The sequence below is a fragment of the Coffea arabica genome, chromosome 1c (genome assembly GCF_036785885.1).
Source record: "Coffea arabica cultivar ET-39 chromosome 1c, Coffea Arabica ET-39 HiFi, whole genome shotgun sequence".
NCBI lineage: Eukaryota > Viridiplantae > Streptophyta > Magnoliopsida > Gentianales > Rubiaceae > Coffea > Coffea arabica.
In genome coordinates this window covers 13,530,439-13,544,936 of record NC_092310.1, presented here as the reverse complement: position 1 = coordinate 13,544,936, position 14,498 = coordinate 13,530,439, and the positions used below count along the sequence as shown (strand labels likewise).

The 14,498-nt window shown below is 34.3% G+C and overlaps 1 protein-coding gene across 1 annotated transcript; it reads left to right on the top strand.

Annotated features, from left to right (window-relative positions):
- The first annotated feature begins 6,537 nt into the window (after window positions 1–6,537).
- On the top strand, window positions 6,538–14,398 carry LOC140011215 (uncharacterized). The gene is made up of 12 exons (XM_072059979.1): window positions 6,538–7,276; window positions 7,874–8,076; window positions 8,161–8,358; window positions 8,767–8,838; window positions 9,820–9,915; window positions 10,479–10,558; window positions 10,727–10,802; window positions 11,072–11,282; window positions 11,616–11,809; window positions 12,940–13,048; window positions 13,249–13,338; window positions 13,472–14,398. Exons 1-12 carry the CDS (start codon window positions 6,730–6,732, stop codon window positions 14,212–14,214), a joined length of 2,619 nt encoding a protein of 872 aa, XP_071916080.1. The 5' UTR covers window positions 6,538–6,729; the 3' UTR covers window positions 14,215–14,398.
- Window positions 14,399–14,498: the final 100 nt, after the last annotated feature.

Sequence of the window (14,498 nt, the reverse complement as noted above, 5' to 3'; positions counted from 1 at the left end):
AACAAAAAATTCTATGCTAAACATTCAGGTTTGTCGTAGTCTTAACATTGCACAAACGGTGCTTCATATTTCCATAGTACCTTTTTGAACCCCCCATGTTTAACATAATTGGTCTTGGTCCTCAACAAACCAGATGGTATCTATGATCACTCATACTGAGATCGTGTTTCAGTAAACTAGTTAGCTAAATATATTTCTTTCTTCTAAAAGAAAATGTCATGTCTTTATAAATATGTAATAAAGCACATACATGCCTTTTTTATTGATAAAAATTGAAAAAAAAAAAAAAGTTGTTAGAAATGAGCACAAAATATGCATCATCACATTTCCTTTTTTGTTTTTTCCCTTTCACTTTATGAGCACGAAATGTGCGCATCAGTATTTCAGGCAACATTGGCCAACAACGGGTGAGGACCATACTTGTTATTTTAAACATGTCATGTCAAAATGTGTCATTGTGTGTGTGAGGAACCAAAAGCGGATAATGCGCAAATATTATGGACCATTTGAGTACTGGTACATACAAATATATTATGATACATAAAATTTTCCTTCTCATGGGTTGGTCTAAATAACAGGAGAGAAAAACATATAAATTGTAGGATTTGAGGAGGCGATGGCCCCTGCCCTCCTTGCCTCCGCCAGTTATAATAAAGGAAAAGAAAAGAATATTACCTAATCAAAATACAAACATACCCTTAGTCCTTATTTATCAGCTGCAGCAAGCACTCATCAAGGTAAAGACAAATGGTGTTTTTAATTATCTAATTCCCTCAAAATTTTATGGAAAATTGATTCACCAATGTCATGAGTTAACATTATAATTATTTAAAAGACAGTTTTTCTATAATTATTTAAAAGACGCTTTTAGTCTGTCTACATCAATTGCATAGTTTGTTAGGAAATGTGCGTGCGTTTTTTTACCTGCTTGCAAAGTTTTTTTTTTTACCAGAAAAAAAAAAGAACCAAAAAAATAAAAACACATACACACACAGCACACACAGATGTGAAGCAACAGTATACTGGTTCATTAATCTGCAGAATTCTGCATGTTTACCAAATTATGGATGCTGAGATGCCACATCTTGAAAATGAACAGTTGAGAACCATTTGATCCCTTTCACCATTGAAATATCTTCGAGGCATTGAGAAATATACACCAAACCTCTAGCTCGATAAGCAAAAAAAAAAAAACCATAAGAAAGGGAAAATGTGCAAAATTAAGAAAGAGAATCTGCCCCAAAAAAATTAAAGACACTGAAATTTTTTTTTTTTTTTTTGTTTTCCTGGGCTAAAGAATTAACTATAAACGATTTGTACATTTTACTACAAATATATGAAAAAGAGGAAACTACGGTGTATATTTTATTCACCTTTTCACAAGGCTAGAAAGAAATATTAAGGCCATGGTGAGTCTTAAAAGTGAGCTTTTGTTTTTTATGTGCAAAGCTTTTGTTTTTTTATGTGCAAGTGAGATATTGCTCATAAATTATATAAAAGGAATATTAATCGTGCTTCACTTTTATTAATTGCACTCATATAAATTGTTTTACATATAGTCTTATAAATGCAAATCATGTGATGAAAATAACAATAAGAAAACGAATAACAAAAAGTAGAGTACTATTCATATTTTCTATTATATAATAAGTGATCGTAATTCTTAACGACAAACAAACAATAAAACAGATTCGAAGAAACGAAGGCATATCAATGATTCTTGTCTTCTTGATCGTAATCTCAACCAAAAAATCTGTCTCAATCATCTGAAGATGTTGAGAGGAAAGTGTGGTGATAAATAAACGGTCCATTGTTGTACAAGCCAGAGCAAGAAGCCCCACTCTGAAGATCCACCGAACAATTGGGTTCGGGTTTTAATGAAAGATCAAACTGTCCAACTCAACTTGACGAAGACAACAAAGAATGCATTGCTTTCTCTCTCATGCAATTTGCGGGTTATTGTCGGTTTCAGTGGACAATAATAATATTTCTCAAATTGTGCAAGCCAGTTCCATTTTCAGGCAGGTAGCATTTAGTGAGTGACAAGGAGTATGGATAACATTAACATATACCCTTGCCCTTATCAGACGTTTGTAGAAGACTTGCCACATTCAATATTGTTGAATAATTATCCCTTAGCACTATAAAAAAAAAAAAACGAATAAGGATCCCTTAGCAATTGTTTAATGTTCTGCATGATAAAGAAAAAGTTGTTTTTTCTATTCTGTTCAGGCACATGATAGGGATAATATAAGAAACCTCCCTCAAAGTTTCTCATAATATCACTCAACTCTCCTGAGATTTTTAAAATTTCATTTACCTTTCTTAGATTGACATTTCTTATAACATTTTAACCCATAGTTATTAAACCCGGCCCGATCCGACGGTTCAACCGATCAACCTGGTGAACCGGTCATGAAACCGGACTGGATTTGTAATTGGATCGATTGTGCACCAAATCCGTTGACTTTTCAACGGACCGGCGGTTCAACCGATCAACTCAGTTGAACCGGACGGTTTGTAAAGAACCCGATTTTGGGATAAAAATGATTAGAAAATGCTCCAATGTTGATTCGAACCTTAGACTTCAAGCATATAAGCTACGCGCACTCACCACTAGCCTAGCAGCTGCTTGTTCACTCCTTCTATATTATATATTAGATTTTTATTCTTATTTTATTTCTTCAAAACAATATTTGTTTGGAATCTTTTAATAAAATTTTATTATTCTCTAAATTCTATAAATTATGAAATGGATTTAAAAAATAACATATTGCACAATTCATTTTAAAAACAAATATTATTAACCTTTTGTGCTTAAAATTCAAAAATAAACTAGATAATTACACTTAGATAAAATTTTATACTTGAAGTTTGGTGGATTACTAATTAAACTTAGGTTTTGTTAATTCTTATAAGAATTAATGATTCTATAATAAATTGGACTAACTGAGTATTTACTATAACATAGTTTATTATAGTTTTAACTATATCAAAAATTATAAAACATAATATTTAAATATATATAGTGACCCATCGGTTGGACCACTCACCCACTGGTTGAACCAGTAACCCGTTGACCCACCTCTTTCACCGAGTTCCTCTCTGGGCCGGGTTTAATAACTATGTTTTAACCTCTTTGGAGGAAATACAAGAAGGATAAAACTTTTTGTTCCAATACTAACCTTATGTTATCCTATTTATGAAATTTATAACAATAACAAAAAGTAAAATATGGTTAAATTTTTATAAGGTATACATTTCTTGACGTAAACTATTTATTTTAGCCGTATTGGAACCAAAGCAAAATTCACACGTATGAAGAGATTGATTTTTAGGTTTCAATACAACTTAAACCACATCATGAATTAAAACATATTTCCCCAAAAAATATCTTGACTTCCTTAATTGTAACTTAACTATGCACGAAATTTTTTAAGGTATTAATTACTCACCAAAATCATTCTAAGTGGTTGACTTTCATTAGATTTAGTTTATTCACATGTTTTGTTATTCCACCATGACCCCAATGTAAAGAAATATGGATCATTATTAGATTGCAATTTTTTTTAATTTACATTTTTTTGGTTTCAAAATTTTATTTTATTTTGGCTTTTTGTGACCTTTGATATGGATATTTAGTCTTGTCAAGTCGACAAGAGAGGTAAGTGATATTTTAAAAATTTCAAGAAAGTTAAGTGATATTGTGACAAATTTTAAGGGAGGTTTTTGAAATTATCCCCACAGAATAAGTATAGACTCATTTCAAATTTTAAACATCATCATTAACCCCTTAAATTCAGAAAACTTTGGCCAAAAAATTTTAAACTTGTGTGGACAATTAACAGTTGGACCATCTATTATAATATGCCCAAAGGGCGCAAAATAGAAGAACCTTAAAAAAATGTCTAGTCCTTGGGCAAGATAGCTGGCAGGTTTGCTGTGAGAGCTTACTTTTATCAGTTGCAATCAAGTGAATTTTGTGGTTAAGAGCTTAGGCCGGCGATATCGTCACATGTTTAACTTTAACACGAGCAAGTACAAACTTAACCCGTGATCAAGGGTTAATTATGGAATTTTAACAATGAAACTAAGTTGCTGTTGTATAGAATTATGTGACAATATCGCTTGCAGAAATTATGTGACAAGAAAAAGCAAGATTGAATATATTCTCATCACATGTTTGGTGAAAATCTGGTTGATTTAATTTTGTCAATGACAATCCCTATCTAGTAACTAGTAATGTTGTCACGTGATAAGATGAATACTCCTTTTTCCCCATCTTCTTTGAGATTTCGGAAATGGTGCAAAAGCAAACTTTACCAATGAAAAATAAATGAACATATTTCTCAACTAAGAATCCAAGAAGGTTATGCGCACAATCCATTATTTGTTAGGTTTTGATTAAATTAGCCACTAAAAATGTACAACAATCTTTGGCAAACTATAGCTAGTATGGTCTAAATTAGTTATCAAAATTGGGAATCTAAATTGGTATAAAGTATACCTGAAGTATATATTGGAGGTGATTTTTTGAGAGTGGTCTCCAATTTTTGAAATGTATTTCGTTCTAATTCTTCTGAAAAGATACACTTATTGCGTAATTTATAAAATGTGTTTACTAAATTGTAAGTACCTTTTTTTTTCTAAAGAAAGTAAAATTCTGGACAAAGAGGTGAGCTACCTCCACTTTTTAAGCACAAAAATACTCATTAATATAGCTCTTATGTGTAGCCTGGCATAGAGATTAATATCTATTAATGTTTGTCAAGTTTTCTTATTGGAATACCCTTGTGTTTTGACAGGGAAAAAAATCTTTTTCCCTTACCACTTTTTTTTTTCAGACAAGATTCTATATCTACTCCCACTCTACACTAAGCGGAAGGGTGGATCCAAATGGGTCAATAGAGAATTCAGAGGGAACTAAACTGCCATCGGACTAAATGAGTAGAAAGCACCCGCTGATGACATTTTCAGCAAATTTTGGACAAGAACGCAGGTCAAGAAATTCGGACAAATGGATCGATCTCTTGACCTATACCCAAAAAAAGATGTTTCTGGTGGTCAACTACTATAAAAGTAGCTAGTTTTTTTTCCCTATCACCCTTCACCCAGTCTTCTGCTTTGCTATCTTTTCTCTTCCACTGCCTCCACCACCATGCCAACTATTTACTTCTCCAACCACGTCCTCTTTCGCCTCCCGCATCTCTTCCCAATCCGTATCCATTTTAGTACCCACGACACCATCCAAGAAAGATCCACTTTCCTCCCTAGCCTTGCAATGTAAGTATCAATTTGAACATTATATAGATGCAAGGATGAATTTGTTTTTTCATGAGCAATTGTTGTGCATAGGAGCAAAATAACATTTATCCTATTTCACCAAAAAAGGGGTTGAGGAGTCATTTTCAAATTAAAAGGGGTTCAAAATGTTATTTGCAAATACACCATATGAATTATCCAAAAATGGTACTATATTTCCTACAAAATATAAATGAATAAAATTTTTCAATATTGTATCGCTTTAATTTTGAAGCCACAGATACGTATAATTCAAAGTATTACCATTTTTTTTTCAATATGAGATATTAGAGGAGGACAGAATTTTGAAAAATAGGCATATATATAGATTCTCGATATACCAAAACGGTATGAATAAAGGGAGAAAATATGAAGAAATTTGAGAATTAAAGGAGCTACTTTAGTTATATTGTTATTTTTAAAATTACAAATATGTCATTGTTTTGTTTTCCGCAAAGAATCCTATATCAATGCATATATGTAACATAGCTATTTCCAAATAGAGAATCCTTTCAGCTTCAAAATCCATGATTTTGAGGGTTAGAACACTTATATAAATTGTTAAAGAACGGTGCATTGGCATGTTAGAGAATTAAGAATTGATATACCTAAAATTTAGTTCTTTTTCTCATTTTTAAGGTTAAGGATATAGTTAATCATAAGAAAATATAATTAATGACTAAGTAGTTTATTCGATTTTCTTAACTCGGCTATTTTTTTCTCCCAAAATATAGTCCCCTTTTTTTTTCCCTTTTCTGAAAAAGAATTGTAAACTGAAAAAGTTTAAAAGTAAAAAGACTCCAGAAACGAAAAAACCATTTATTTTTCACAAAAGCAACCAAAAAAACCACACTCTCTTTATAGTATAACTCCAAACGACTCTCTCAACTCCAGCGGAGGCCACACCCCATCCGTGATTCTTTCATGTCCATATCTGCTGATATTCTTTTCCACTCTATCATCATCCTTGTTGTGCCTATTACAATGATCTCTGCCTCTATAAATATCTCCTCTACATGCTTAGATTTGGGTGCAGAGTTCTTTTGTTTTCACATGGCACCTGTAATTCTTGCCTTAAACTCTATCCTTTGTCATTTTCGTGGATAACAACATGAATGTTTGTCATGTCTTTGCTTGTAATCTTATGAGCATGGGCCCAAAAGGGTTGTTTTAGATTCCTCAGAATTCCAACTTTTAGTCAAATGTAAGTGTTCCATTGCTTTACTCAAATTTTTGGTCGGTTAATTTTGTCTTGTATCAGGTTGTGGATAATTTTCTTGCCTTTCACGAGATATCCTTGTGCGGGGCTCAGTCGTCAACATTATTATATTGATTGATCGGCTTTTGTATAAATTTATGCGGGATTCTTCAGTTTGCTCTGCTCATACCTTTCAATCTTACCGTGGAGGTTGAACTCAGTTGTTCTTGATGATAAAGATGAGGTTTTTGATGCTGTCAAGATTGTTACTATTGAGCACCCTTTTCTCTCTTCTATGTGAAGAATTGGTTGTCAGTAAGGAGTGTACTAATACTTTTCCTGAGTTGTCATCACACACGTTTCGTTATGAGTTGCTCACATCAAAGAACGAGACTTGGAGAAATGAGGTATTGGCTCAGAGTCACTACCATTTGACTCCAAGTGATGATTCTTACTGGGCTAAATTGCTGCCAAAGAGGATGGTGAGGCAAGAGGATCAGATTAGTTGGATGATGTTGTATAGACAAATAAAGGATTATGGAGGGAACAATAATGGAAATGCAGGAGGTTTTCTGAAGGCTGTGCCTCTGAAAGATGTGAGGTTGGATCCTAGTTCAATTCATGGAATGGCTCAGCAGACTAATTTGGAGTATTTGTTGATGTTGGATGTTGATAGATTGGTATGGAGCTTTAGGAAGACTGCTGGTTTGCCTACTCCTGGTCAGCCATATGGAGGTTGGGAGGCTGTGAATTGTGAGCTTCGAGGTCACTTTGTAGGTAAGTTTAATATTTATATAAGGTGTCATTCTTTGCCTCTACATGTTTTATGATACTCGTATATTGTGATATGAATACTTGATTTGAGAAACTCAGATGCGTTATATTGTGATTTTGAAAGTGATATTCTGATATAAATTTTCATAGTTCTCAATCTTTCCTCTGTATCATTACATGTTTGAAGCTTTTAGACATTAAATTTGAGTAATAGCAGGGAATCTGACATAGTAGCTGCTTGTGGCTGATTCTTTGTCAATGTAACAACATTAGACTAAGGAAAAAATATTAGAGCTGGGAGTTCTGTGCTTGTTGCTTGGATTAAGATATGAAATTTGATCAATTTGATGATTTCTCTATGGAGGAATTATCACTTCGCTAGGTGTTAAAATCTTCAATAGATGGTTCCTTATTTTTGAAAAATAGCAGGATATTCTAGTCTTCAATATTGACTGCTGTACTTTTTGGTTGTATTAAGACAATATCTTTCAGCAATTTGGTGAGATATATATCTGAAGAAAGTTAGCTTACTCAGTAAGAGCTAAAACTTTCTTCTGGCCACTACATTGTGATCTGACATTTGCTTGGAATATACTTAAGGACACTATCTGAGCGCCTCAGCATTAATGTGGGCTAGCACTAATGATAATACCCTCAAAACGAAGATGTCTGCTGTTGTTTCCATTCTTTCTGACTGTCAGAAGCAAATGGGTACTGGATATCTTTCTGCTTTCCCTTCTGAAGAATTTGACAGATTTGAAGCTTTAAAAACAGTCTGGGCACCATATTATACAATTCACAAGGTACAAACACTTGATATTCTTGATTGTTATTAGCAAAGATGCAGGATTAGCCCATTCACTGACTATCCCAAATTTTTTAAATAGATAATGGCAGGTCTTCTGGATCAGTATACATTTGCTGACAATGAGCAAGCATTCAAAATGTTGAATTGGATGGTTGATTATCACTTCAACCGTGTGCAAAATGTGATTCTGAAGTACTCGATTCAAAGACATTGGTCCTCACTAAATGAGGAAACTGGTGGCATGAATGATGTTCTTTATAGGTTACACGCGATAACGGTTCGTATTATCCTTAGCTCAACTAGTTTGTTTTTCCATTAGGAGAATCAAAAGTTAAAATTCATTTACTGTGCTTGGAAATATAGTTGGGAAATTTAAGTCAAAGAAAGTTACAAGATGTTTGTGTCATTTTTTTTTCGGCTGAAAATGCTGCTATAACATGTCTTAATGCTTCCTACCTTGTGTAGAAATCAAAATTAAAATGCTCCCTCTTTTGTATCTTAGGTTTGTTTCAAACCAAAAAAGAACTGCACTAGAGTTATAAACTTAGGTTCGTGAAGGAGAAATTTGGCGAAATTTTATGCTGTCAATTAGTTGTCTCATTCTTTAAGAGTAATACTAACCAATTGAACATGTGTTTTTATTATTATCATTTTTCTAAACTTCATCTTCTATTATATGCTTCAGGGTGATCAGAAGCACTTAGTGCTAGCTCACCTTTTTGACAAACCGTGCTTTCTAGGAGAGCTTGCTGTCAAGGTCAGTTTTGCATTCCTTTTAAAGTTAGAAATTTCATTTTGCTCTAAAGCATGCTAATTCTTGTCTTTACAGTTACAGCCCTTTACTGCGAGTACCAATTAATCTTCATCAAGGGGTTGCAGTGTAGAAATATGTTTTGTCATTGTCCTAATTGGTTACTGTAGTACTTCTCCAAATTGCTGGATTCATGCAGAAATTCCTTAACATGTCTACCTTTTAGTTTGAATTTATTCAAGATATGATTCTAAACATAATTTTTCTCCCCTCCAAGTGTGTTTCTTCTATTCCTGTTTTGTTTCTCAATTGATCTCTTTCACTGCCGCTTTAAAGAATAAACAGTTAACTGATAAATTTACTCTGGATCATGTATATTGGTGTTATCCTCTGAAATCAAGTATCATGGACCATTAGCATTTTGGACCACAGTTGATAGTGATCAAGCCTAGAATTGCCTTATCATATAACAAGTTAACTCTAGGTTAACTTAAAAAGGTTACAAAAGGTAATCTGGATTAGTGTCTTGTGATGTTTGACTCTTCTATACTGCCTATTTACGCTTGGTCGTCTACTTATTTTTCTGTTAACAAAAATTTGGTTGAGGTACGAGGGAGGGCTAACTAGCTGTGAAAACATTTACACAATTAGCTTGTCCTTGTTAAGCATACTTCAGGTAACTGCTTTATTGCCATTTTTCAGAAAAGTACCATTCAAATCTCTGACTAAAAGGCCATGTAAATCTTGAAACAAGTTCGATATTAATCAATATCTGGTGGTAGTAAGGTCTGATCACTTTGCGTTCTGCATGGAATGTTTTATTGTGACATCAGGTTAAGAACTTCCTCCTAAAACTGGATCTATCAGGATGTTGCTGCTTTGGAAAGTTTGATATTTACCTTTCTGAAATAAATCAATAGTCAATGCATATAGTACTCGTCAAATGGGGGAGAATATTTGATATGTCATATGTATCTTACTTTCCAGGCCGATGACATTTCTGGTTTTCATACCAATACACATATTCCAGTTGTTATTGGAGCTCAAATGCGCTATGAAGTTACTGGTGATCCCTTATATAAGGTAATTTTCTTTATTTGTATTCCATTCACTAATATAAGCTTTAAATGAACTATGAAGAGTGTTGTTGAATATAGCATACTCTTCAAGTTGTCTTTGAATCACTGTTCATGTAAAATTGTGTTTTCTATCATTGAAAAATTAAAAGCAGGAGATGATAACCTTGCTTTTCAAGCATAATGTTGATAAATGGTCTTCCATTGAGCAATAATGCTTCTCCTTCACTCTATTAATCATATAAGGAATAATTTTAAAGCTGCCTCTCATGTTTCAGATAACAGTGGAAACTTCAAGATCACAATAACTGGTGGACTCTTTTACATCCAAACTAGTTTGAAATGTTGTTTGTTTTGGTTCTCTCTTATAGTTAACAATGATTGATGGTGGTTTGCAAAATATCTTATACTTTTAATTATTTCAAGATCACATGTTATTTACATTGCATTATGGGAATAGGATTCCAACACACTTGTTGGACAGCATGGTCAGCATGTTTCCTGCCTATCATGCAATTACCATACTATTTCTGTCTCGAATTTTGACATTTTGGTTATGTTGGTCATTAGGAAATAGGAACATACTTCATGGATATGATCAACTCATCCCATGCCTATGCAACTGGAGGAACATCAGTCGGCGAGTTCTGGTAGAAATATTTATCCTTGAATAAGTACAATACAATTATCTCATTTAGAAGTCTTTTGACTCCACACATTTATTTTGTTGTTTGCCCATTCTGTTTTCCAGCTTTCTGTCTGGTTTTCTTTCGGAAAGTGTTTCATACTGCCTTTTGTCCTGATTTATGTCTGAGCAGGTCAGATCCAAGGCGATTAGCTAGTACTCTGCAAACTGAGAATGAGGAGTCATGTACAACATATAACATGCTCAAGGTATGCTATGAAGGGCTTATTTTTGCCCCCTTTCCTTTGCCCTCATTTTGGTTAACCTTGGAAGGTTGGTGATGTGGGGTGGCAAGACAGTTCTCTTATGTCCTTTGGTTTTTATCAGTTTTCATGGTTTTAACATTCTAAAACAAACCAACATACGGAAAACTTAACAAGGGAACAGGCTATTGACTCATGTGCATTGGCTTTTTCTCTGATGTACTATACGTAGTACCACTACTAATTAACATTGCTGTTGTCATGTAAAATTGCAGGTATCTCGCAATCTATTTAGATGGACCAAAGACATTAGGTATGCAGATTACTATGAAAGGGCATTGACAAATGGAGTACTGAGCATACAAAGAGGAAGGGAACCTGGAGTTATGATCTATATGCTTCCTCTTAAACGTGGGGGTTCGAAAGCCCAAAGTTACCATAAATGGGGCTCACAGTTTGATGATTTCTGGTGCTGCTACGGTACAGGTACAAGCATTGGCCTCAAGTTTGCATCTCGCTACCCTTTTTTCTGTTAAATTTTTTTGAGGGCCCTACTGATTGGAGCTGGGGAACAATTTCCTTATTGAAATTTTAACAATTACGCAGTTGAAGAGTGAATGTTCTAGAAATTCGAAAAAAGAAAATCTGCCCCCCAGCCCCTCAAAAAAAGAATGGTTTATGCAATCATTTACATCTAGTTTATAACGTCTCCAATCCCAATTTGTTTGCTATTCTGACCAATTGCCAATGGAATTTTCTACCATATTGAAGGTTAACTTTTCCTTGATCAATTGCTTTTTGTAAATTTTTGTACTCTAGGAATTGAGTCTTTCTCAAAGTTAGGAGATTCAATATACTTCGAAGAGGAGGGAAAAGTTCCAGGTCTTTATATCATTCAGTATATACCAAGCTCATTTCAGTGGAGATCTGGAGGATTTCTAATCAACCAGACCATAATCCCTGTTGTCTCGTGGGACAACCGCCTTCGTGTGACAGTGGCAATTTCTTCAGAGGTATATTTTCTAAATCTTGGAGAACTAATATTTTTCTCCTTGAGTTATACAATGCTTTATTAGTTTAGAATGTTACCATTAGCACCTTGTAGGTATATTATATTCTGTCTAAAATTTCTAATGCCATTTGTTGAGGAGTTGGGGGCACAAATAATAATTTACTTAATGTTGGTGACTTAATATCTTTGAGTTAGCTAAACTTATTGTGGGAAGGGAAAACGAAATACAAGTCTTTCAGAAATGCATATGTTTTTTGCTTCATGCATAGCTGAAATAGCAAGTTCTTTTTCATTTTAACTAAGGAGACTAAAGAACTGAAGACAGTAAGATGCTATATTTAGTTTCAAAAGGAAGAAGGAAAATCAAGGGAATTTATGAGATTCCAGTAATGAAGGATTGGAGAGAGGTCTTTCTAATTTCTAATTATTTAGACTGTAATTTTCTTGGAATTAGAGAGGGCCCCACTGTATAGAGCTGATTGAAACAGCCTGTTCTAGCGGAAATGGTTTTGACATTTTATGTTTTTTCGTTAAGAAAAAAAATGCATCTTATGCAAAACACAGACGTATATAAATTCTAGCCAGGAGTTGTTTGATTGAAAAATAGAGTGATGACTCAAGATGGAAGGTTCTGATATAGCATGAATGTGCATGGTTCTCATACCACTATAGTGGGATAGGTTCAAGCTAATGTTCTGATATAGCCAAAAGTTGTTTGCTTTCCATTCACGTTTTCATTGTTATTAATTGTTCATGAAAAGCTTGGATGCATCACTATCTGCTTACAAAAGGATAATTCAAAATTGTAAAGCCTATAAGCTGCTACATACCTGTGAAAATAACTTCTCTATGCATCTTTCCTTAAGAGCCTTTCGGGGAATATTCCAGAGTAAATTTTAGAAGTTCTGCAAATCAAAAGCTAATTTCTTGCATCTAATGTCTTATTTGTTTATACATCTATCTTTAGTTCTTGCTGTGAAGGAATCGTTTGAACTGGATTATCATTTTTTTGTCTTATTCCTGAAGTCTTAACTTTTACTGGCAAATATCTCATCATGTTCTCCATCTTTCGAGTGCTCAATTCAATGGATCTGACAAACACAAAATTATTTCCATCTGTTGCTCATGCAGCAAGAGGCAGCTGTGGTGTCTACTTTGAATTTGAGAATACCAACATGGACAAGTACAAATGTTGCCAAGGCAATACTGAATAGTCAAGATTTGATCCTGCCAGTGCCTGGTGTGCTTATTATCTCCATTTTTGTTCATATTACTTAATTTAGAAACGACTTACCTAATTGATATTTTTCCAATTATTGTAAGCATGAATGTAACTTGCTCATGGTGGATGGCAATAATATTCATCTGTGGTTTAGATTAGTTCCATATTGTTCCAGGATCCTTAGCATGATGTTCATGACTTCCCATTATTGGATGCAGGAAACTTTCTCTCTGTCACTAGAAAGTGGAGCCCTGGTGACAAAGTCACTCTTGAGTTTCCCTTAAGTCTTAGACTTGAAGCCATTAAAGGTGTAATATATTGTAGTTTCTTTATTATCACATACATCAGCTACAGTGTCTATTAATTATTCTTATTTTTATGGAACAAGAAATTTTCCTGCATTGTTTTACATCTAAGAGATTATTCTGAATGGTTATTCAGATGATCGGCCAGAATATGCTTCTCTCCAGGCAATTCTTTATGGTCCCTACCTTCTTGTTGGTCTGTCTAGTGGAGACTGGGACATCAAGACAGAGCCCGGTGCATCTCTTGCAGACTGGATTACTCCAATTCCAGCAGACTACAATGCTCATCTGATTTCTCTATCCCAAGTGTCTGGGGAGGCGGAGTTTTCCCTGACAAAATCAGATGACTCCATCCAATTGCAGAAGCTTCCTGAACCTGGAACAAATGATGCTGTAGGTGCGACATTCAGGCTTATCCTAAAAGAACCATCAGACGTATTTGCATCGCCAGAAGATGCTATAGGGAAATCAGTCATGCTAGAGCCATATGGTTTTCCTGGAATGCTTGTGGAGAATCAAGGTGTAGATGAAACACTCCGAGTTGTTCCAGACTCGTCCAATGACAAGGATGCAGCTATCTTCCATTTGGTGTCTGGGCTGGATGGGATGGACGGAACCATTTCTTTGGAATCCGAAAACCATAAGGGTTGTTATGTAAGTAGTGGCCTGAATGATGGTTCAAATAACATCACACTTTCCTGCAAATCTGGATCCTCAAATGCTGACTTCTCACAGGCAGTGAGCTTTAAATTGGACAAGGGAATCAGTGAATACCATCCCATTAGCTTTGTTGCCAAAGGCACAGATAGAAACTTTCTCCTGGCTCCATTATTTAGCTTGAGAGATGAATCTTACACTGTCTATTTCAACATTCAATGATAGAGTATAGTTTGCCAGCTGAAGTAGATTATAAGAAAAACTAATTAAGTGAGACTTGTTGCGCTTTATAATTCATATCGTTCTTAGGCTAGAGTCAAGTAATTGTAACTATATGAAATGTAATACATACATGGAATGTTACAAAGGTAAGGCTCGTTCTGAGTTTGAATCGTCTTTCTTATAATCTGGCTGTTATGCCTAATTTGTAGTAATGAGACATGTAAGTGTTTACCATACAAAATTAATTTGCTCTTTTTTTTTTGTGGTTGTTTTGGTAGAAGAGG

Coding starts and splice junctions, on each gene's coding strand:
- LOC140011215 (XM_072059979.1), top strand. CDS start 6,730: ATGATAAAGATGAGGTTTTTGATGCTGTCAAGATTGTTACTATTGAGC. Junction 11,283..11,615: donor CTGGTGCTGCTACGGTACAG/GTACAAGCATTG, acceptor TTTGTACTCTAG/GAATTGAGTCTTTCTCAAAG. Junction 11,810..12,939: donor CAGTGGCAATTTCTTCAGAG/GTATATTTTCTA, acceptor TTGCTCATGCAG/CAAGAGGCAGCTGTGGTGTC.